The sequence below is a fragment of the Rhodamnia argentea genome, chromosome 1 (assembly GCF_020921035.1).
Source record: "Rhodamnia argentea isolate NSW1041297 chromosome 1, ASM2092103v1, whole genome shotgun sequence".
Lineage (NCBI taxonomy): Eukaryota > Viridiplantae > Streptophyta > Magnoliopsida > Myrtales > Myrtaceae > Rhodamnia > Rhodamnia argentea.
The window spans coordinates 30238027-30260816 of NC_063150.1; the positions used below are offsets into that span (position 1 = coordinate 30238027).

A 22790-nucleotide genomic window follows, 5' to 3' on the forward strand; every position below is an offset into this window, starting at 1 on the left:
ATTTTTATCTTGTATATTTTAGAGTTTACATTGACCTAAACCCTAATATATTGAAGATATATCATTTTAAACATAAGATTCTATTTAAACATGCAATTTCTATTCTAGTATGCAATCTAACCTAAAAAATTAGATATGCAATATCTACATGATGTTATTTTTTAAAAGATGCAATTTTCAGATATGCAAAGTGAATGAATGCAATTTTTTAGAATTTTTGAGATTACATCATGCGACGGGTATATTCTAAAAAATATGACAATCAAGCAATTCAAATCAAATGAGGAAAGTGAATATGCCAATCAATGTCAAACAAGAAAGTGGATATATCAATCAAGTTTTGGAATATTTCGCGAATATTTGAGTCAATCTTTAATTCGTAATCCTACGATTAACGATTGAACCCAAATCCTTGCCTAATCGAGTATTCCATCAATAATCCTAAAGATGGACGTTCTCGATCATATGACAAGTTGCGGATTAGGAAAGGAAATTTTCCTAATCAACCTGTATTTTAAAAAAATATCCACTTCGATGCAATATTTAGGATATGCAAATAAATCACAAAATAAGCAAGTGAATATATCAAAGCTCAAGATAGGAAACTTACCTTGTCTGCAAAATTTGCGCTTTCCTAATTTGGATTTTCGAACGACAAATTGCAGCCCCGGATTTGCCCTCACGGACCTGCTTGATGGGGGACCTTCCTTGCACAGCTAGGACAACTTGAGGGACCGGCGGCTCAATGGGACTCCACGAGGATTCAAGGTGGGCAACTCGTCGTAGAGGCTATTCAAAATATCTGCTGATGTTGCTACGGTTCGTTGATATCTTCGGCGACGTAAACAATGTATTCTCCAAGTACAGTCCAAGCCTAGCGGCTTGTTGTTGGAGGTTCAACAACAAAATAGAGACCAATAGCTGCACGTGAACAAGACAAAACACGGAAAAATGTTTTAAAGGCTAACAAAAATCTGTTGATCTCTTTAGCAAGTCTGGACAAAATCCAGAGAAAACGAGCCCACACTCCAAGCTCTTCTCCCTTTTGTTGTGATGCTCGTTTTTAGGGGAACTCGTAGGAAGATGGTGCTGATTCGCCAAGGACCTCCAATCGGTGACAACCGGCTTGTGGTGCAGGAAAGGAACAACCAGTTGTTGTCCTCTTGCTTGCCAACGGAAATAGAAGAGGAGGCTCTACGGAGGGAAGCTGCAGCGCAAGCTAGGGAAGGATCGCCAAGGACTTCTCTCCCGTTGTTCGCACGTTCTCTCTCTAATTTTTTTTAGTCAGCCCCCATAATCTCTTGCTAGGACCTTGTATTTATAGAGAGAATTGGCCTAGCTTGATGGGCAAGAATGCAATATTCACATATCCTTTTGGATGTGTATCTTAAAAATCTGAATATTTGATAAATATTCCCTCTTGGAGTGCAGTTATCAGCCAAAGAGACATGCAAATGTGCTAGCCGAATTGCACAATTTCTTTCCTATTTTCTAATAAAATATTCGGCTATAAGGAATATGCATGTGGGCTTGCCGTATTTTACGTGTGTATAGGCTTTTTGCGCAATCTTGAGCTCGAATAATTAATTAAAAGTGTCCAACACTTATTCAAATTCGGCACACCCATTTCAAATGCCTTGCCCAAAAATGCCCTATTGCTCCCGCCCGTGAAATTTAAGTTCCAATTTGTGCCGCCGATGGTCCAATGCAAGATGCAATGCATGAGTAAAAATTAAATATGCTAAAGATGATGAATTTTTTATGAGAACTAAAATTAGTTCTAGTTTTTTATCCATAAATGACTAAGAAAATATTCAAAATTTAGGTGTCAACAGCTGCCCCTCTTTGAGTGGAGGCTCGCAGAGGTTTCGTTCAAAGACTAAAATTGAAACCTAAATTTTGCAAATGTATGTGAATGAATGATATTTTTTTTTGCGGGAGTTTTAATCCCATTTTTTAATGCAAAGGAAATGATGCATGATGTGCAAGACTATAAATAACATGCGCCAGAGCTTCTCTTTTTTCCATATTAGAGAAGCTTGCACATGGATCGCATACGAGAATACCTGTTTTACTAGATACCTCATAAGCTGACAATTCCCTTAATTTCCAAGCTTATAATGCGAGGATCTTAAGCTACTGGGCCCATCTGTTATCAGAAACTTCTCCCCGATGCGAGACGACGCGAGATCCGTAATGAAGAAATGTGCTTGAGTTATGGTTCAAGCTGCACTATCTTTTCTCTTGGGGCTGCCATCGTTTTAGTGAGCCACCATGAGTTGGTAAAATGCTTCTCGCGACCTCCTCCGTTTTAGCGGGTCACGTATCGCTTGAAAATGTCTCTTGAGACCACCTCCGTTTTAGCGGGTCATCATGAGTCGGTAAAATTGTCTCTCGTGACTCCTCCGTTTTAACGAGCCACTACGAGTGATAAAATGTCTCTCGGGACCACCTCCGTTTTAATGGGTCACCGTGAGTCGGTAAAATGTCTCTTGTGACCTTCTCCGTTTTAGCGAGTCTCTCCGTATGAATGCAAGAGATGATGTGACGCCTGAAACTTGCCAGTACGATTCACAAAAAGAGTGTGATACAAACCTTGTTAGTATGCACACAAAATGAATATGTCACGTGTACCTTATCGGCGTAAACATAACAGAGGTATGTCGCACGGACCTTATCAGCACGAACATACATAGGGATTAAAATGACAACCAAGGTCAATTTGGAAAAGGTTTCAGAAAACTTACCTGGATTTTCTGAGCAATGGTTAAGGAATGGCTAGGCCGACTGCATCATACCTATTCATTCACTTAAAATAAAGTTGCAAATAATTGTATTCATAACAAAAATGCAACATCCTAAGTCAAAACTTGTTCGCGTTACCAAGCTTCCACTGGAGAATTTATTAGTGAGGAAATCTATCTGATCCTTTTGATAAATTTGATTAAGTTGAATGAGGAACCTTCGATCGAGAAAGGACTTTTCACTCACTCTCATGAAAAGGCTTTTGAAACCCCGACCATCAATGCGGGCATGAGAAACACTCAAAACTGTCATCATCACACTCGACAAGGGTCTAGGTATTCTCGCAATTAGTATGACCGGACCAATCCATGCGGTCTTTTGCAAGGACCGTAATTCAGGCTCGGTCAAAGGTTGATCAAAGGGGACTCACAAGAGTCATAAGGCTTAGAAGTGAAATGAGATCTTCATCACCTGCATCGGGTTTACAAGTCGGGAACCCCGCAAAATGAGATAAAATGATCTTGCTTGCACTTCTTCAAGTGACATTTATAAGTATTTGAAATCCTACGTTAGCTCAAGTGCCTTAATCCGAAGAGACTTCGGTAAGGGTTGTAACGTAGGTTCAGGGTAGGCTTGGAAAATGAAAGGCTTATTTATAACAAAAGAGGTGTATGAAGATGAGATCCGTGATCATTCATCCTTGTCGCTTTTAAGCGTGGATATCGCTCCGAGCGAGCAACTTCTCTCGATCCGCATAAAAAATGACTATCCATGAGGAACATATTGTGAGCCAAACCAGTTGAGATCTCCTTCCATCCAAAGATTCCTTTTTTTTTTTTTTTTTTACAGGAGTGGGCCCTTTTCTTTTTGGGCTACACTTGTTTCTCCTTCCTTTTGGGTGCATAGAATTTTTGGATGCCCCAAATTTTCTGCATGGTGAGCCTTTGCTTTTCTTACTCCCTACTCCTGTTTTCTTTTTCTTTTTCTTTTTCTTTTTCTTTTTTCAAAAGTTTCTTCTCGGGAGGAAAAGAGGATCTCATTTGAATCTTCTGCACATTTCATGATGGAACTTTCAAACTTCATCTTGCTCCAAGGGACCTTGCTCCTCACCCGCTTGATACTTTAAGATTCTCATTTTCCTTTTCATCACAAGAGTGATCATCGATCGGGTTATGAGAAATGAATCCGCCGCTCAAGTTGGTTTAAGCAAGGGATAAATGTATATGGTGTAGAAAAGAAATGCTCTTCGTCATTTCTAGGGCACTTGAGATAATGCAAAACTCGTATGTAATAAATAAACTCGAAGATTGATACAAGTGAAAGCAAGAAAATTTTAACCATTCTTTGATTCGAGAATTGCCCCGGTGTGGGGTTGTTCCTGACAGGGGTATGAAATGAGATTGCGGTTCAAAAGGGGTTTAGCAAAGGGCAACCTGTAGTGTTTGGATAGAGGAAATAAATGCCTCATATCATCTTGGTTGTCATACTTCTCGCGAGATAACCCTTTACCTTGTGAGCATGGAAATTCTCACTCGGCTCACCGGGGATCCAGAACGTGTATGGAAATGGCTTGCCTTTCGTCATCCCGAGATTTTCTCATTCGATATGATCATTTGGACCACAAAGATTGCTTGATTTAAATTATCTCCCAATAAAGAATTGCAATACAGACAAAAATTTGATGAAATGAAATTCAATTTGATTTAATTATTCACAAAAAAAAATGCAAATCAAGTATATTCAGATGTGAAAGAAATCTCGAGGAATGGGGAGATAGAAACGCGCATGAGATCAGTCAATCGAGGACTTGAGATGCTCTAGCTATTTGGAGATGACTATATGTTTATCATGTGCTCCCGCAAGGAGGAAAAAGAGTGTCACATTGAGAATAACATAAGATAGAGAAAGAGGTACTTCCCTTCCCAAGTCGGAGTTTGCTGTCGATTTGCCCCATTTTCTATCGGAATGGATCATGTCCAATGATCGTGACATTGCCATGAAGGGGGATTGGAAGTGCCTCCGGATGTGCCTCAAGTTGGGAGTTCATGATAATCGCTTCTTCCGTTGATCCTGCGATGAGGAAAATCGGACATTATTTTTTAGGAATGATCAAACTTGGTGAGAGATATGTTCCTCTGAAGATTAGGATGCATGTCGGGACGTGGCCCAATGATTAAGCTTCATTTGTCTAATGGCCCGATACACGATTTGCTGCCCGCCTCTTAGAAATTCCTGAAACATCTAATAAATGAGTCAAATAGATAAACAGGGTTAAGCATGCAGCATTATTTCGAACATTTTACAAAACATTTTGATTTTAGAAAACCTCGGGACGAGATATCTTGGAGAAGCCCAACCCTCGGTGCTTACCATAGATGACATATTTTTTATCGTTGGTTATCGTCATCGGGTTAGTTTGAGATACTTCGACAAGATTCAAAATATAATGAAAAACATCTGTAATTTTATTGATAACTCAACAAATTACATCTTATTGAATTCAAAATGCGGAAAACTCCTCGACGGTGAGAAATTTGACTCTGACAATCAACTTAGGAAATGAAAATGCAACATAAACACCTAAAAAGCAAGAAATATCCCACGCAGGGGATTGCATAAAAATAAATAAGTTACTAATTTAGGTCTTTGCCCGCCTCCCCAAAAACAAGATTAATTGCCCCCGTGATCGGGTAGCGGATTACTACGAACGTTTGGTCGTGCGGTCGGCTGGAGTACAAATGCCCCCGTGTCTAACGGATCTTGGATTCGATTTTTTAGCACCCCGCACTCATCGGTTGAATGACCGGGTTCTCCCCTATGGTAGTCACACTTCTTAGATGGGTCATAGTTGCGGAAGGATGCGTGATTGGGTCGTTGTGGTTCTGATGTCAACAACCCCTTCTTTTGTAATACAGCAAAAACCCGTGACACTGTTCCAGGAAGAGGAGTATATTGCCGAGGCTTACGTTGATAAGTCCGCTGATTTTGTTGACTAGAGCCGGCTTGCTGTTGAGCGGCAAACCGCTTTCCAGGATTCTGAGCCACAGCTTTTTGGGCATAGACCATGTTCACCTCAGCTGTCGGTTCTTTCTTTACTAGAGGACGCTTGCTTGCTGAACTATTATCACCGAGCCATCCCCTCTTCATAGCAATCTCAATATCTTCACCCATTATAACGAGTTGACCGAAAGATTGGGCTGCGGTTCCTACCAATCGTGATCTCATAGCTTGGGGAAGAGTAGACACAAATAGCCTCATTAGCTCACGCTCGGGAGGCTCGGGCCTTAGTTGAGATGCGATATTCCTCCATCTAGTGGCATACTGCTTGAGATTCTCTCCCTTTTTCATCTCGGCTTGCTCAAGGTCTTCCCTAGAAACAAGAATATCCAGGTTGAATCTGAAATGCTTGACAAAAGCATTGGCCGCCTCTTCCCGTTCTCCATCCGGTTAATTTTAAAGTCAATGTACCATCTCATTGCTGCATCCTTGAGACCGGCTTGAAAAGTTTGGACCATGAAGGGGCCATTGGATATGTACTTATACATCAATGATTGGTACATCCGAATATGCTGGATAGGGTTGGAGGTGCCCTCATACTTCTCAAAATCTGGCATTTTGAACTTTTCCGGCACTTGCACCTTAGCATAAATGGAGAAGTCAATGGGAGGCGGGTGGTGCGAGCCCTCTACCTCGCGAAGCCTCCGATCAAGCTTGGCCAATAGCTTTGCACTTTCATCATTTGATGGTTCAGCCACGGGAATCTGGGAAGTATTGATCATAGGGGGTGTGGTCACATTAGGTGCAATGGCATTAGTTCCAGTCATGATAAAATTCTCGAAGGGTAACGTCTCGTTGGCATCCACTTCCACAGCTTTATCGAACGAAGGCCTTGACGCATCGGCGGAACCATCTCCAATTGGGAACTTGAACTGGATTGTTGCTGCTGTTGGGCTTTGAACATGTCCATCAGTAAGGACATTTGTTCGGTTAGTCCTTTCATTTGTTCCTTCACCTTTTCTTCAACAAGCGCCGCAATTTCAGCTTTGTCGGCCATCTTCCTTGTCCTAGACCGTGTGCCGTAGGGTTCTCGTGGAGGATCCGTAACAACCTAAATCCCTAAAAATAGTAAACACATGAATAAATACACTTGATGAGAATAGTAGGTCAATCCATGACATGTGCCTAGACTCTTTCCATTTGAGTGCAAATGGTGAGCAAGGTGAAAAGTGTAAACAAGACACCAATGCTCCATTTCGGAAAACCGTCGGTTTCGTCCAAAATTGCTGAAATCGAGATTGATTTGTTCTCATAAAAAATGCACCGATTCGAAAATTTTTAGGTGATAGATTAGAATCTTGGAAATGTTTTTTCATGAAGACTTTGTGGGCCAATTCGAATGACAGAATTTTTTAAGGAAGACCAATAACATAAACAGTATCAAGAATACTCCAATGATCCATAAAAATATTGAATAAATCAACCTAGATCATGGACTGACCCAAAATAAGATAAGGAAGAAAAAAAAGATAGGTTCAAGAAATTATCACCTTTAGGGAGAAAATGCCAATCACAAAGACATGCATATGAGTCGTGAGTTAAACTTATTCTAACTATCCTAAAGGCTGGCAAAATGAAGTGAAAGACTTACGGCAAGGCGACAATCTCGCGCACATAATCAAGATTAATCGGGATCCCACGATATAACCAGGATTAGCCGGATCATTTCAACTTCAGCTTCTCGAGTTAAAAATTATAACCCCACTTTGGTAATCTTACCAAGCGTGGGTTCTAACTTTTGAAACTCATTTTTGAAGAGACAGTCGGGATCGAATTTGGACTAACTTTCAACCGTGATCTCACGGAGAACGTTAGGATCCAATCTCGATACCATCCTAAAACTAGTGGCCCGAGTCCGACCACGGGTAGTGCATGATGTAGTGCTAAAGCAATTAATCATGCACAACAATTAAATCCAATCACCGCTTCAAAATGTGCATAATTAAACAAACAATCCCAAACACCAATCAGTAAAACAAAGGGTTAGCCAAACACTCCTCCCCTTATAACTCCCAATCTGCAAAATCATTTAACACTATGGTTAAAGACTTACCTGGAGTCCAATTGCCAAACAAAAATGCGATTTTCCATGAAATTGCCGGCCTAAGTCCACTAAGGTGCTTTTTAATTTTTTCGAAAATTAAAGTGATTGATTAATCAAAATTTTTTTCGAGAAAATCAAGTTGTTCAAATCCCCAATGAGTCGCCAAGCTGTCGCGACCTAAAAATTCGGAAAAATTTCCAGGCTAATGGATTATCGGGTTAATTATTTAACCAACCTAACTCGGACTCTCCCAAGTCCATACCAAATCGCAACTTAAGGTTCAATTGATTAACATGCAATATATTTTAATTTTGGAGCCGCCACTAATCATTTATGGTAGGTCGATTAGAAACCTAAATAAAATAGCGGGAGAACTATTTTATTCCTACGAACCAGAGATGAAGAGTTCGGGGGACTTGATTACGCCAGATTACTCTAACGCCCTTTCGGTACCATTTTATTTCATGAAAAATCATTAGAGAAGGCAACATTGATTTTAACCTAAGTCACTAACAAAGGTTATCATGCGGGTACACAATCAATTAATGAACATCCAGAAGTCAATATAATCAAGGGAGCATGCGCCACACAAAATTATTTTTTTATTTTCGATTTTTATATGAATGCATGAGAGACTACACTATATGCAATGGCATGGATTAAATGCAAGACTAAACTAGATTACATGCAAACTAAATGAATGCACAAGTAGGACCATGATTAAATTAACTACGTGACACGTGTATTAATTAAAAAGAAGACATGCAATTCTAATATGCAATTTAAGCTAAAATGCAACCTAGTATGACATGGCAAGAAATAATGACATGGCAAAAATGACGTGGCAAGGATGACATGGCATGGATGACATGGCAAGAATGAATGATTTTTTTATATTTTTCGGATGAATTAATTTCCTAAAATAGAACTATGTCAAAACAATTTTTATCTTGTATATTTTAGAGTTTACATTGACCTAAACCCTAATATATTGAAGATATATCATTTTAAACATAAGATTCTATTTAAACATGCAATTTCTATTCTAGTATGCAATCTAACCTAAAAAATTAGATATGCAATATCTACATGATGTTATTTTTTAAAAGATGCAATTTTCAGATATGCAAAGTGAATGAATGCAATTTTTTAGAATTTTTGAGATTACATCATGCGACGGGTATATTCTAAAAAATATGACAATCAAGCAATTCAAATCAAATGAGGAAAGTGAATATGCCAATCAATGTCAAACAAGAAAGTGGATATATCAATCAAGTTTTGGAATATTTCGCGAATATTTGAGTCAATCTTTAATTCGTAATCCTACGATTAACGATTGAACCCAAATCCTTGCCTAATCGAGTATTCCATCAATAATCCTAAAGATGGACGTTCTCGATCATATGACAAGTTGCGGATTAGGAAAGGAAATTTTCCTAATCAACCTGTATTTTAAAAAAATATCCACTTCGATGCAATATTTAGGATATGCAAATAAATCACAAAATAAGCAAGTGAATATATCAAAGCTCAAGATAGGAAACTTACCTTGTCTGCAAAATTTGCGCTTTCCTAATTTGGATTTTCGAACGACAAATTGCAGCCCTGCATTTGCCCTCACGGACCTGCTTGATGGGGGACCTTCCTTGCACAGCTAGGACAACTTGAGGGACCGGCGGCTCAATGGGACTCCACGAGGATTCAAGGTGGGCAACTCGTCGTAGAGGCTATTCAAAATATCTGCTGATGTTGCTACGGTTCGTTGATATCTTCGGCGACGTAAACAATGTATTCTCCAAGTACAGTCCAAGCCTAGCGGCTTGTTGTTGGAGGTTCAACAACAAAATAGAGACCAATAGCTGCACGTGAACAAGACAAAACACGGAAAAATGTTTTAAAGGCTAACAAAAATCTGTTGATCTCTTTAGCAAGTCTGGACAAAATCCAGAGAAAACGAGCCCACACTCCAAGCTCTTCTCCCTTTTGTTGTGATGCTCGTTTTTAGGGGAACTCGTAGGAAGATGGTGCTGATTCGCCAAGGACCTCCAATCGGTGACAACTGGCTTGTGGTGCAGGAAAGGAACAACCAGTTGTTGTCCTCTTGCTTGCCAACGGAAATAGAAGAGGAGGCTCTACGGAGGGAAGCTGCAGCGCAAGCTAGGGAAGGATCGCCAAGGACTTCTCTCCCGTTGTTCGCACGTTCTCTCTCTAATTTTTTTTAGTCAGCCCCCATAATCTCTTGCTAGGACCTTGTATTTATAGAGAGAATTGGCCTAGCTTGATGGGCAAGAATGCAATATTCACATATCCTTTTGGATGTGTATCTTAAAAATCTGAATATTTGATAAATATTCCCTCTTGGAGTGCAGTTATCAGCCAAAGAGACATGCAAATGTGCTAGCCGAATTGCACAATTTCTTTCCTATTTTCTAATAAAATATTCGGCTATAAGGAATATGCATGTGGGCTTGCCGTATTTTACGTGTGTATAGGCTTTTTGCGCAATCTTGAGCTCGAATAATTAATTAAAAGTGTCCAACACTTATTCAAATTCGGCACACCCATTTCAAATGCCTTGCCCAAAAATGCCCTATTGCTCCTGCCCGTGAAATTTAAGTTCCAATTTGTGCCGCCGATGGTCCAATGCAAGATGCAATGCATGAGTAAAAATTAAATATGCTAAAGATGATGAATTTTTTATGAGAACTAAAATTAGTTCTAGTTTTTTATCCATAAATGACTAAGAAAATATTCAAAATTTAGGTGTCAACACTCATGTAAAGTCGCCAATTGTTTTTTGGTCTTTCTTTGAATCGTTGAAACAGGAAAAATCATAAAGTCTTTTTTGACAGTGAGCAAAGTTTGAAATAGGCTACGGTAACACTCTTAAGTGATCGCTTCAAGTGATAACTATATCGGTTTTTCTCGCTCGAGGCATGAGAGTTCGAATCACCACACTTGGTTACCCTCAGCCTGTAGGAATCTCTGCCTTCGACAATCACCTTGACATGTGACGTAGGAAATCGGTCAGGTGCTCAAAAACTCCCAACGTCCTATTCTCGAAATGAAAAGATCCCCTGATAAAGTTTTCCATGTAAATCAATGGACTGATGACTCAAAATGCGGGGGAAGATCCTCATACATCCAGATAATGTCCTCCTTCACTACAGGATGAACAGAAAGAGAAAATCAGACATTGCTTATGTCAATAGGTTTGTAAGGGGAGAAGAATAACATAAGGGCGAAAAGTTGTGTACGGCGCTTATTTTGGTGCCAAAAGTTTCATCCGGATAACTTAAGTGTTATTTTTTTTTTTAACAAAACAGACGTTTGATTGCCAACTCTGATATGCATTGCTTTAATTCCGACGTGGCATTTTTTTTTATTAATATTTGAAGCCGATGTGGCTCGCCGGAGGTCCGGTCAACAATAAAAAAAGCTAAAAGCTAAAATAAATATTAAAAAATAAAAATACAAACTTAATTAGTTTAAAATATAAAAAGCTAAATATTGAAAAAATATATATTAGAAAATAAAATGTAGAAAATTTTATTTAAAATAAATTAAAAATAAGCTTAAAATTTAACAAAAAATATAAACATTTAAAAAAGGAAAAAAAAATCCCTCGCTGCATGGTTCTATATCATCTTCTTTTTTAAGCTTTTTTGTTAAATTTTTAAGCTAATTTTTCAATGCATTTTAAATGAAATTTGTATTTCAAATCTAATTTTATTTTTATTTTTTTTTAATTTTAGCCAGGCTATTTTTTTTATATATTTTTTTTGTTAAAACTTTCAGCTAATTTTTCAATTTGTTTTAAATAAAATTTGTATTTTAGATTTTTTTGTTAATTTTGCTTTTCTAAAAGCTAATTTTAATTTTTATAATTTTTATTAATTTTTTAAGTTTAGTCATTTTTTTTATTTTATCTATTTTTATTAAAAATTTCAACTAAATTTTCAATTTATTTTAAATGAAATTTGTATTTTAATAATTTTTTATTTTTATTTTTATTTATTTTTATTTATTTTTTAAATTTTGGCCTTTTTTTAATAGATTTTTTTGTGTTTAAATTTTAAGCTAATTTTTCAATTTGTTTTAAATAGAATCTGTATTGTAAAAAAATATTAATTTTATTTTTTTCTAAGTCTAATTTATTTTTTAAATTTTTTAAAGTTTAGAAGTTCAAATGAACTTAATTTTTTTAAATAATGTTACTTTCTATTAAAAATTTAATTCAAAATGCCATGTATTAATTTGGCCGAATTTTCTTTTCGAAGGCATTAAAGTGATTGTTTTTTCCCTGATTTAGCACTTATGAGATCCGACAAAATTTTTTGGCATCAAAGTAAGTGTTGTACACAGCTTTTAGTATTGATACTATTCTTCTTCCTACCAAAAAAAAAAAAAAAAAAAGACACCAACAATGAGAAAATCACGTCTAGAGAGAGACGGAGAAGAAACACACAAGAAAAATGTCCATAGCTAGGGAAACACTTAAGTACAGCACCTATTAACTGCTAGATGAACTCAGCCGAGGCTGTTTCGGCACGGTATTCCGCTGCTTCTCCCCGGCTGACAACTCCTTCGTTGCCTGCAAGGTCATCGACAAGCACCGGCTCTCCGATGCCACGGACCGCCAACGCCTCGTCAACGAAGCCAAGCTCGTGACCCTCCTCTCCCTTCACCCTCACCCTCACATCCTTCAAATCCTCTACACCTTGAGATCGACGACCGCCTCTTCCTCGCCCTAGAGCTCTATGAGCTTGACACTCTCCACGACCGTGTATTGTCCCGCAAGTTGCCCTCCCCGAGCCTGAGGCCACCGTGTGCATGGCGCAACTCCTCCTCGCCCTCGCACATTGGCACAGTGTTGTGCACCAGGACGTGAAGCCCGAGAATACATGTTCGATTCAAGGGGAGTCTTGAAACTGGCGGACTTTGGCTCCAGGGCCTAGTTGTACAAGGACGGGCCTATGGAGGGCATCGCGGGGACTCCGTTCTACATCGCACCAGCGGTGCCGATGGGGAGGAGGTGGATGTGTGGAGTGCCGGGGTGGTGTTGTACATGATGATCATGGGGTGGCCGCCGTTCCCAGGCAAGTCGGCCTCGAAGGTCTTCTAGGCCTTGAGTGAGTGCTTCCAACTTGTTTGGCCATTGTGGCCATTGTTGAAGTTGTTGTCTCACATCGCTTGATAACGGGTCTTAGATGCTCTTTATATTCATGTGGTCTACTTCCACCTACTTGCTTAAACTTTTGGGTTAAACTTTCTAACATGATATCGTAGCTCGCGAAAGTGTGTTCACTAGCATTCATATGGTCTAGTTCCATCTACTAACTTAGTCTTTTGGGTTAGACTTTCTAACACCCATCATTGCATTAAAATGTTCAAAGCCCAATGATAGTAGATTTTGCAGGCCTTGAAAATGGCGTTGAAAGGTCTTATGCAGCTATAGACTTTTATTCTGCTATCGCTAGACAAAAAGAATTGGAGGAAAGTTCTTATCTGAATAAAACGGAAGTTTATTTGTTAGCTTCTTTTCAGCGTTTCCAGAAATTTAAGGAATGTCATGTTCGATTTAACGTGTTAACCTCTCCAAGATTAAGCAATCATCTTAATTTAGGGAATTGTACTTTTTAATCTTTTTGTGCCTCTCTTATTTTACTCCTCTTGCTCTGTTTTTGCTCTGTTTTTCTTGAGCAGGACACCCTCGGATCCTGAGTGGAGGGGAGACCGTGGACTTGCCTGATCTGACCTAAGAAAAGGTACATGTATGTCTCAGAAGTGCAAAGAGACTATCACTGTCAAAAATTGCGTATAGATGTTGCATATCGAGTGGGCCATATGAATAATTTTCTTGAGAAGATGACCAAGCTTGCATTGCATTTGTCTGATGCAACAAACTGAAGATTCCTGGGATGAACATGACTCCAATGACCCACCAAGCTTTATTTCTGGTGCGACTCTGCAGTTGGTGAGCGGCCACATGAGTCCGCCCCCACAAGTGCCAGCAGCTTCTTCTTCCCCCAGAATTTCAGCAAACATTGTTTTTAATTCTATCTTCTCTGGTTATTGTATAAACTAAGGTTTGTATGAGAATCTGAGACAGTATATAGATACTAGTGGCTGAAGAGTTTTTCTGGTCCTTCTCTTTTCGAATTTTTTCCTGATACTTGGAGAGAATAAAGGGTGTGAATAGAAGGTAAGAGACTTTACTTCTGCTTTTATGAAAGGATGGTTTGCCTTCAATTAAGAATGTAAATTAAATTTGCAGAAGAATTGGATTTGGGCTGCCCCCTTCTTTTGTGGAGAATCAGTGCCTTTGTGCCAATGATGGATGGTTATTGGACGATGAACTACGGAAATTACAGTCTCCTTCACTTGGAGTCCAAGTTGATAAAGAGCTGGTTTAATATCATTTGCAGAATCCGAGGCAAACCAATAGACACACCAGATGCTCCTAGAGGGTTTCCGATAGAATCGTTAACCGAACAATTTAGAAGATTAAATCTCCAGAGAATGTGGGGACGTTTTTCTTGTTCCTTATCGAGCTACTCGGTGGAGAAACAATGCGACGACATTTCGATATCGGGCATGGACAAGACACTAGAGGATACCTCGCGGAGCGAATAAATTCTACTGAAAATGATGGCAAAATTGTGGAGAGGGGGAAGAATTTGCTACTAGGGATGCAATCTAGAAGTCCGAGTTTACTAAATTCTCTGAGAACATCTGAATGATTTGAAATAAACTAAAGGTTTAAGGAGTCAATTCTGCCGCTCTATCACATGGCTGTCTTTACTTTTATGAAAGAAAATGGGACAACTGAAACTTGGGGCTTTTGTGGAGAAGTCAAGTGTGTCCTCTGGTCGAATTTGCAGAAAGACATATACTCCTACTGAAATAGGGCAAAAACAACGGCAACCACGACCACGACGATGACAACAACAACAATAATAATAAAATCCCAATCTTTCAGCCACAATACATGCTGTTATTACAAAATACTGACATTATTAGGACATTTAAATATTAAATTATGCTTTCATATAATAACTTAAGCTCGCGGTATCGGAGCAGAAGGTTCGAGATCAAATCTATCCAATTCCGTTATTTATACCTCCCTAATTATAAATTTTCATGCTCAGTTTTAGGTCATCTACCAGCTTACGCTTTTAGTACAGCTAATCGCAATCCTATGAAATCCGTCAACCTCGTCCCTTTTATTTTCTATTGACAAAAACTCTATGCCAAATAAAGTCGGATGCAATGATGCTCGCGAAATCAATAGCACCGCACCTTTCCAGTGGGGCCCAACTTAGCCATTGATAAATGTTGCGTGGAATAAATCATGAATTGAGAGAGCACGCAAATGGATCCATAAGAATAGAAGACCGTTGCAATGCACGAGATTAGGAGAGCATCCTTTTTTTACTCTTCTCATTACGAAGATATTAGTAATGAATTTTTACACTCTTTTAACTTTTGTGGCTAATCTGCATTCCCTTCATTTTGAGTATACGCAACTTTTCTAATGACAAACTTCTAGTTTTGCCTAATCTAAAGATTCTTATTAATGTGCTTTAGATGAATTCCTCCCATATCTGTATTTTCGCAGGTCCTATTAATATGTTTCGCAGGTACTTGTGTACCCACGTGTGATTTTTTCCAATAGGGAAATTGTAATACATTGTTATTTATTTAGGTCAATTAATGCAAGAAAAATCAGAAACAATTGCAATGATCTCCAAATAAGGTAACGACAACAACGAGAAGATAGCATATTGATAAAAGGAAGAAATCACAAAGAAAAGCACCAGAGTATTTCCTCTTCTTTCCCTCAGGGATCAATGGACGGAGCAAGGGGAGTGGCGGAGGGGCTCATCTCGTCACCCTATCCTGGATGACATTATAGGAATCGAGGCTGAGATCATGTTTCTCCCAGCGATCCCCTTTCTGCCAGAAGAAGCGAACTTCTGGGTTACGTCCCATCACCTCCTCGTAGCACTCTTGCAGAATACCCTCCCTCGGTCTGCTTCTGCTGTTCGGATAGAACGCAAGAGCAAATTCTTCTGGCATCTCAACGAATTCGAGCTCCTCGAGGTTCGCGAGGCCGCGGATGACAACCAGTAACGATTGCCAGTCCAAGTGCCTGCATCCGGCAATGCGGAGAAACTGTAGGCAAGGCATTGCCCGACCATTCATCGACACAAATCTCAGGTTTTCCAGACAGTCGAGGGCTAATTCCTTGAGCTTTGGGAACCCTCCATCTCCAAAAACCAATGTTTCCCCATCAAAGGCATTATGTAGATAAAGATCCACCAGATTGGGCAAATTCTGGAGAGCAATTAGGGGGCTCGATTTCAATCTGCTCCATCCCAAACGCAATCTGGTCAGTTTGTTCAGCAGAGGAAGCCATTGAGGCACCTTCTTTAGACATCCTTCGATACATAGAGACCGAAGGAACAGGGGAGGTGAAGATAGAAGACCCAAATCAATAACTTCAGACTCACTTTCTGCAATCACATCTAGCGATCGAAGCTTGGTCATCTTCTCGAGGGAGTGGCATAGTTCCTTTGCATCGTCTGTCTTCAACTCCGTTACGCCCAGCCTCGTTAGCTGACTTAGCTCTCCCAGCTCTTGCATAATATTCTTGCTCCGACCACCTCCAGCTTTCACATAGCACAGTTTTTGCAGTGATTTTAGCGCTCCCACGCCCTCGGGAGCCGAAATTCCCTTTCTAGGACCGAGGGGTTGAGGAATTGTGAACTCTGAATCACGGTACACCACTAGATACTGTAATTTCTTGAGCTTGGTTATCTCCACAGGCAGCTCAGAGACCAACGTCTGCTTAAGATCCAGAGTCTCCAGATTTTGCAGTTTCCCGATTGACCTAGGAATGATGCTCACGTTGGTCCTTCTCAAACTTACATACTTCAAGTGGAACAGAACTGGTATTTGTCGGGGGAACTTGTCAAGGGATGAGCCTCCCAGATCTAACACCTTCAGCAGCTTAGAGTTACTTGGGAAGAATTGCTCATCAGAGCTAGACGATTTCCCTAACTCAAAAATGAGCAGAGAGCGTAGGCGGGGGAGGCTTAGCTGGTTCAGTACGATGTTGCCGGTGTATTGGACTGACAGACGCCGCACTCTTTCGTGCAATTCTTTTCTCTGCTCAGATGCGAACGAAACAAAGTTTTCATCCCTTAACTTAGAAAGGATGCATTCACGCGTTAGGTCATGCACCCTACAATGCCTTAGCCTTCCGTCTGAACCTGTTTTTACATTTTGCACCAAACTCCTGTTTATAAGCTCCTTCAGGTATCTTTCAGCAACCTCCTCTTGTGTCATCCCTTCTCTTTCCTCAACAAATCCTTCTGCAATCCACAGACGGAAGAGTCTCCTACACTCAATCACATGATCCTCTGGGAATACTCCCAAGTACAAAAAGCAGCTTTTCAAGTTATAATGCAAGTCACTGTAGCTCAAGCTGAGAATTTTCCTGAAAATTTGCAACCTGTCATTGCTTTCTAGTTCTGCAGCAAGGCTGCCAGTAATCATCTCCCATTCCTGGACATCTTTTGCAAAGAGGAGACCACCAATTGCCACTATGGCAAGTGGTAAACCCTCACATTTTCTCAATATCTGTCGAGAAAAGTGTTCTAGGTGAGGAGGACAGGGTTCCCCACGGAAGGCTTTCTTGCAGAATAAGGACCGTGATTCTTCTGGAGATAAGGGCTTACGGGTATAAACATTTGATGGGTTGGATGAGACAGTAGCAATGTCAGCTATGCGAGTGGTGATTATCATTCGGCTATGGAAACTGCTATTAGGATTAGGCATTGCATGTTTTAAACCTTCTAGTGCTTCCAAGTTCCATACATCATCTAGAACAATGACGTACCTCTTTTGCTGCAGAAAGTCTTTCAGTGTCTGCTTGAGCCTCATGCTATTCATGGATTCTAATCCTTGGGGGACCGGTTGCTGAACTTCTCCATGTAGTTGTGCAATTATGTCCCTCAAGATATTCTGAATATTGTAAGACTGTGAGACACTGATCCATGCATGGCTTTGAAAGTAGGCTTTTACTCGGTGATCGTCATAGACTCTTTTGGCCAGAGTGGTCTTCCCTGAACCCCCCATCCCTAAGATCGATATAACTTCAAGTCTGGGTTCTCCATCAACAAGCCATTTAATAAGCTTTTCTCTCGGCTCGTCAATCCCCACCAGTTCACCTTCCTCGACAAGAAAAGCGTCCTCCCTGAGATCGTGCCAAGAGGTGCCTCTGGTGGATGCGCTTGCCCTTTCCTCTGTGCAATATGACTTGAAATGGTATTGCTGATGCCCTTCGGCAATGCTCCTGACTCTTGACTTGATATCAGCTATATTGGAGGAGATATGATGGCGTGCTTTCAAGTTCTTTATAGATGAATTGATCTTGTGACAGCACCTCATGAACCCATGTCCGTGATCTCTTGCCAAGTTGAGCATGAATTCATCCAGAATATCCTCCACATCGTATGCAACATCTCTGACCTGTTTCACCCATACCTTCAACTCAGGGTCATCTTCTTGCGACGACTCGGCACTTGCCAAGAAGGCCTTCATGCGCTCAAATTCATCTCTGATGAGTACAATTTCTCCACGTACCCCTTTCAATAGTTTCACCTCTTTCTCGACCAACATAGAAAGCTTCTCAAGCAAACATGACACCACGGATTCTGCCATTTCTCTTGCTCACTGAACTCACGAGATCAAAACTCAGACAAGAAGGAAACAGGGTATAGCAGTTGGCTGGTACTGTCTGAGACCATAAGAAAGCACCCTTTGAATGAACATCCACATAGGCTTTGAGTTCGTCTATTAGGCATCAATATGACGCATCCAATATGGTTATTCCATACTTGATAGCGAAGCAAACTGCCAAGCAAAGCATTTGAAGAAAGGGCCCTAAACTAAAGGAATTGGAGCTTCCTTTGGTTTGCTCTTCGGGGTAAGGAATATAGGCTAGCTTTACCCCAGTGGCAGATTTTTATCTTGCATTGTTCCATTGATAGTTCCTGCCAACGACAGCATTTGTCCTTCATGGTCAAGTCACAAGCCAGTCAGCATTTGTCTTTCTTCAGGTCCGTTACACCCAGCCTCCTTAGTTGATTTAGCTCTCCCAGCTCTTGCATTGCATTCTTGCTCCGACCACCTCCAGATTTCACATAGCACAGTTTTTGCAGTGATTTTAGCGCTCCCATGTCCTCGCCGAAAATCCCTTTCTAGGACCGAAGGGTAGAGGAGATGCGAGCTCTGAATCACACCAACAGATTCTGTAATTTCGTGAGCTTGGTTATCTCCACAGGCAGCTCAGAGACCAACGTCTGCTTAAGATCCAGAGTCTCCAGATTTTGGAGTTAAGGGATGATCCGCACTTGCGTCCCTCTCAAACTTAGATACTTCAAGTGGCACAGAACCGGCATTTGTTGGGGGAACTTGTGAAGGGATGAGCCTGTCAGATCTAGCACCCTCAGCAGCTTAGAGCCACTTGGGACGAATTGCTCATCTGAGCTAGACGATTTCCCTAACACAAAAACGAGCAGAGAGCATAGGCTGGGAAGGCTTAGCTGGTTTAGTGCGTTGTTGCAGGTGTATTGGACTGACAGATGCCGGACTCTTTCTTGCAATTCTTTTTTCTGCTCAGATGCAAACGAAACGAAGTTTTCATCCCTTAACTTAGAAAGGATACTTTCACGCATTAGGTCATGTATCCTGCAACGTCTTAGCCTTCCGTGTAAAATTGTCTCTGCAATTTGCACCGAACTCCTGTTTATAAGCACCTTCAGGAATCTTTCAGCAACCTCCTCTTGTGTCATCCCTTCTCTTTCCTCAACAAATCCTTCTGCAATCCACAGACGGATGAGTCTACTACACTCAATCACATGATCCTCTGGAAATACTCCCAAGTACAAAAAGCAGCTTTTCAAGTTATCATGCAAATCATTGTAGCTCAAGCTGAGAATTCTCCCGAAAATTTGCATCCTGTCATCGCTTTCTAGTTCTGCAGCAAGGCTGCGAGTAATCATCTCCCATTCTTGGACATCTTTTGCAAAGAGAAGACCACCAATTGCCACTATGGCAAGCGGTAAACCCTCGCATTCTTTTAAAATCTGCCGAGAAAGGTGTTCTAGGTGAGGAGGACAGGGTTTCCCACGGAACACTTTCTTGTAGAATGAGGACCATGATTCATCTGGAGATAAGGGCTTACGAGAATAAACTTTTGATGGGTGGGATGAGACAGTAGCAATGTCAGCTTTGCGAGTAGTGATTATTATTCGGCTACAGAAGCTGTTATTAGGCAATGCATTTTTCATACCTTCTAGTGCTTCCAGGTTCCATACATCATCTAGAACAACGACGTACCTTCTTTGCTGCAGAAAGTCTTTCAGTATCTGCTTGAGCCTTATTGTCACGACCCGACTCTCGAGTACGCGGCATCCCTACCAAAACGCCTCTGGTCATAAAAGATAACACCCCAGGTGCGTTATTGACCATCCATACTATAGCGCACATGCGGAAACGCGAATTCTCCCAAATCAAGAATAACAGCGGGGATAGAAATAAAGTCAACAACATCAGTCATATATAAGAACAACTGTCAATACAGTACTAAAAACAGATGATCATTAACCCTATCGAGCTATAGTTACATATATAACCCGATTCTTCGGGGCGGCTTTCTAAGACCAACAAAAAGGTATAAGGTCGGGTAGGGTTAAATTCTCATCTACTCCCAACATCTACATCAGTACCTATCCAAAAGCCTACGAACCCTTGAAGTCATGGCGAAGGGTCGCCGCATCACTGTGGACCCGAAATGGTTAACACGGGGTGAGATAAAAATCTCCGTGAGTCAACGCCTAAGCCCGGCTAAGGCGTTGATTCGTCTAGAGAGTCCTAACAGTCAATCACATATAGTATATATTTATTCCAATCACATGCGGCTTACCCGATTGAAATCACGCATTATGCAATATTGGACATAATATACCACACATATCAATCATGATTGTCACTTCAATCACACACGCAGACACCACACGTGGTCCGATTATTAATGACCATCCGGCCCAATTGCACACGACCGGTGTGACTTTACACTACGACCGACGGTGTCTACTGGCGGGACTAGGCTTCGTCCCTTACTTCCGGCGACGGCATCTAATAGCCCGTGTGACTCGTACGACCGGCACGACACGGCACTATCGGGAATTCCCGTAGGAGCTTCGTTCCGTCACAAGTTGCGACCGGCATCCGTCAATCCGTGTGATCCGTACGATCGGCACGGCACGAATTGACGTGCATCCGACAAGTGGTATGATTCCGCACGAGCGGCACGGTACTAACTTGACAGGAGTAATCCATCGTGTGACCACTCAAGCACACTCAACAAATACCCAGTTTATGATCCGCATTTAGTCAAATGCTCACACGATATGTTCACACAACAAAACTCTTGAGTAATCACACAAATGCATATGTTGTACATGCGACCTCGCATCCATAAATCAAGTGATCGAACTCAACCAATCAATTAATTTGACTAGCCATCTACCAAGGCATCTCATCAATTAATTCATATAAATCATAATCGAGCGTAGAAAAGTAATTCAATGGCAAACGATCAATCCAATCATACGTAATTAAATTCGGATCATCCATCGGTCATACGCTCATCCTTGACCTATTATTCGCTCGACGATCAAACAAAGCCAATCAATTAATCGTTTATTCCGTCCAAACTAGCCTCAATCAAATTAATCCAATTAATTAGGGCCATTTAACCTAAACCGAGTCTCTAACCTAAATCGGCCCTAATTAATCTACCAAAATACCCTAATAATCTAATTAAACTAATCCAAACGTAATTAATAACTTAGCCAAGGATTAGAGGTCGACTCACCGTTAATTGCACGAGGTTAAGCCAATGACGATCCTCCGAAAAATCCTTAGCGCGAACTTTGGGCTCGAACGGATCGCGAACCAAAATCCTCGAACTACGGGCCCAACTTTTGATTGAATGAGTCCACGGGTCTAATATAAAGCCCAATTTAACAACCCACAGAAGATTGGGCCGAGGCCCAACTCGCAGGCCCAATAAACAGGCCCAACAGAACTAGCCCAGCCCCAAAACAGGGGAAACAGCAGCTGGCCGGGGCTAATTGGGCTCCTACGGTGGGCTACGGGCGGCGATCGGCTTCGGGATTGATGGTGGAGGTGCAAGGTGGTCGGGGGAAAGATGTTGGTGGCCGGTGGTGGCTCACGGTGGCCGGAGGTGGCGCCGGCAGCAGCAAACAGCAGCTGCAGCAGCAAAACAGAGCAGGGGAAACTGAAACAGGGGAGGAGGTCGGGGCTGTTCCGGGGGCTCTAGCGGCGGCGGGAGGTCGTGGGGCTGGTGGGGATGGTTCGAGGGTGTGTCGGGGAGTTTATGGTGGCCGGAGGTGGGCGGAGAAGGGCGGCGTGACGGCGAATAGGGGCTGAGCACAGAACCGATTGTAACAGAAGTCAAAACAGGGCAGCAGAGAAGTCCGGCGGTTCTAATTATCCCGAACAAGGATTAATGGAATTTTCTAATTCTAAGACGCAATTACTCATTTAATCGGAATTTATTCCAATTCGAGTAACGGTCCCGGAAATTTCCGATTTCTAATTTCTTAACATCCAAACTTTGAGCATCAAATTAAAATTTTCTAGTCGTTCCATAGACTAGATTTCACTATTTTCATTGCCCAAAATTTAGGGTGTTACACTTATGCTGTTCATGGGTTCTATTCCTTGAGGGACCGGTTGCTGAATTTCTCCATGTAGTTGTGCAATTATGTCCCTCAAGATATTCTGAATATTATAAGTCTGTGGGACACTGATCCATGCGTGGCTTTGGAAGTAGGCTTTC

The 22790-nt window shown here is 41.0% G+C and overlaps 3 protein-coding genes across 3 annotated transcripts; all 3 read right to left on the reverse strand.

The window, feature by feature from the left end:
• Positions 1-4933: 4933 nt before the first annotated feature.
• On the reverse strand, positions 4934-6799 carry LOC125314885. Its single transcript, XM_048278148.1, has 4 exons — positions 6758-6799; positions 6214-6674; positions 5712-6115; positions 4934-4977 (listed from the first exon to the last, which is right to left on the reverse strand). The coding sequence occupies exons 1-4, from the start codon at positions 6797-6799 to the stop codon at positions 4934-4936; spliced, it is 951 nt and encodes a 316-aa protein (XP_048134105.1).
• Positions 6800-15733: 8934 nt separating this feature from the next.
• LOC125314887 (disease resistance protein RPM1-like) lies at positions 15734-18839 on the reverse strand. The gene has a single exon (XM_048278152.1). The coding sequence runs from the start codon at positions 18578-18580 to the stop codon at positions 15734-15736; it is 2847 nt and encodes a 948-aa protein (XP_048134109.1). The 5' UTR covers positions 18581-18839.
• Positions 18840-19254: 415 nt separating this feature from the next.
• On the reverse strand, positions 19255-20211 carry LOC125314888 (putative disease resistance RPP13-like protein 3). The gene has a single exon (XM_048278158.1). The coding sequence runs from the start codon at positions 20209-20211 to the stop codon at positions 19255-19257; it is 957 nt and encodes a 318-aa protein (XP_048134115.1).
• Positions 20212-22790: the final 2579 nt, after the last annotated feature.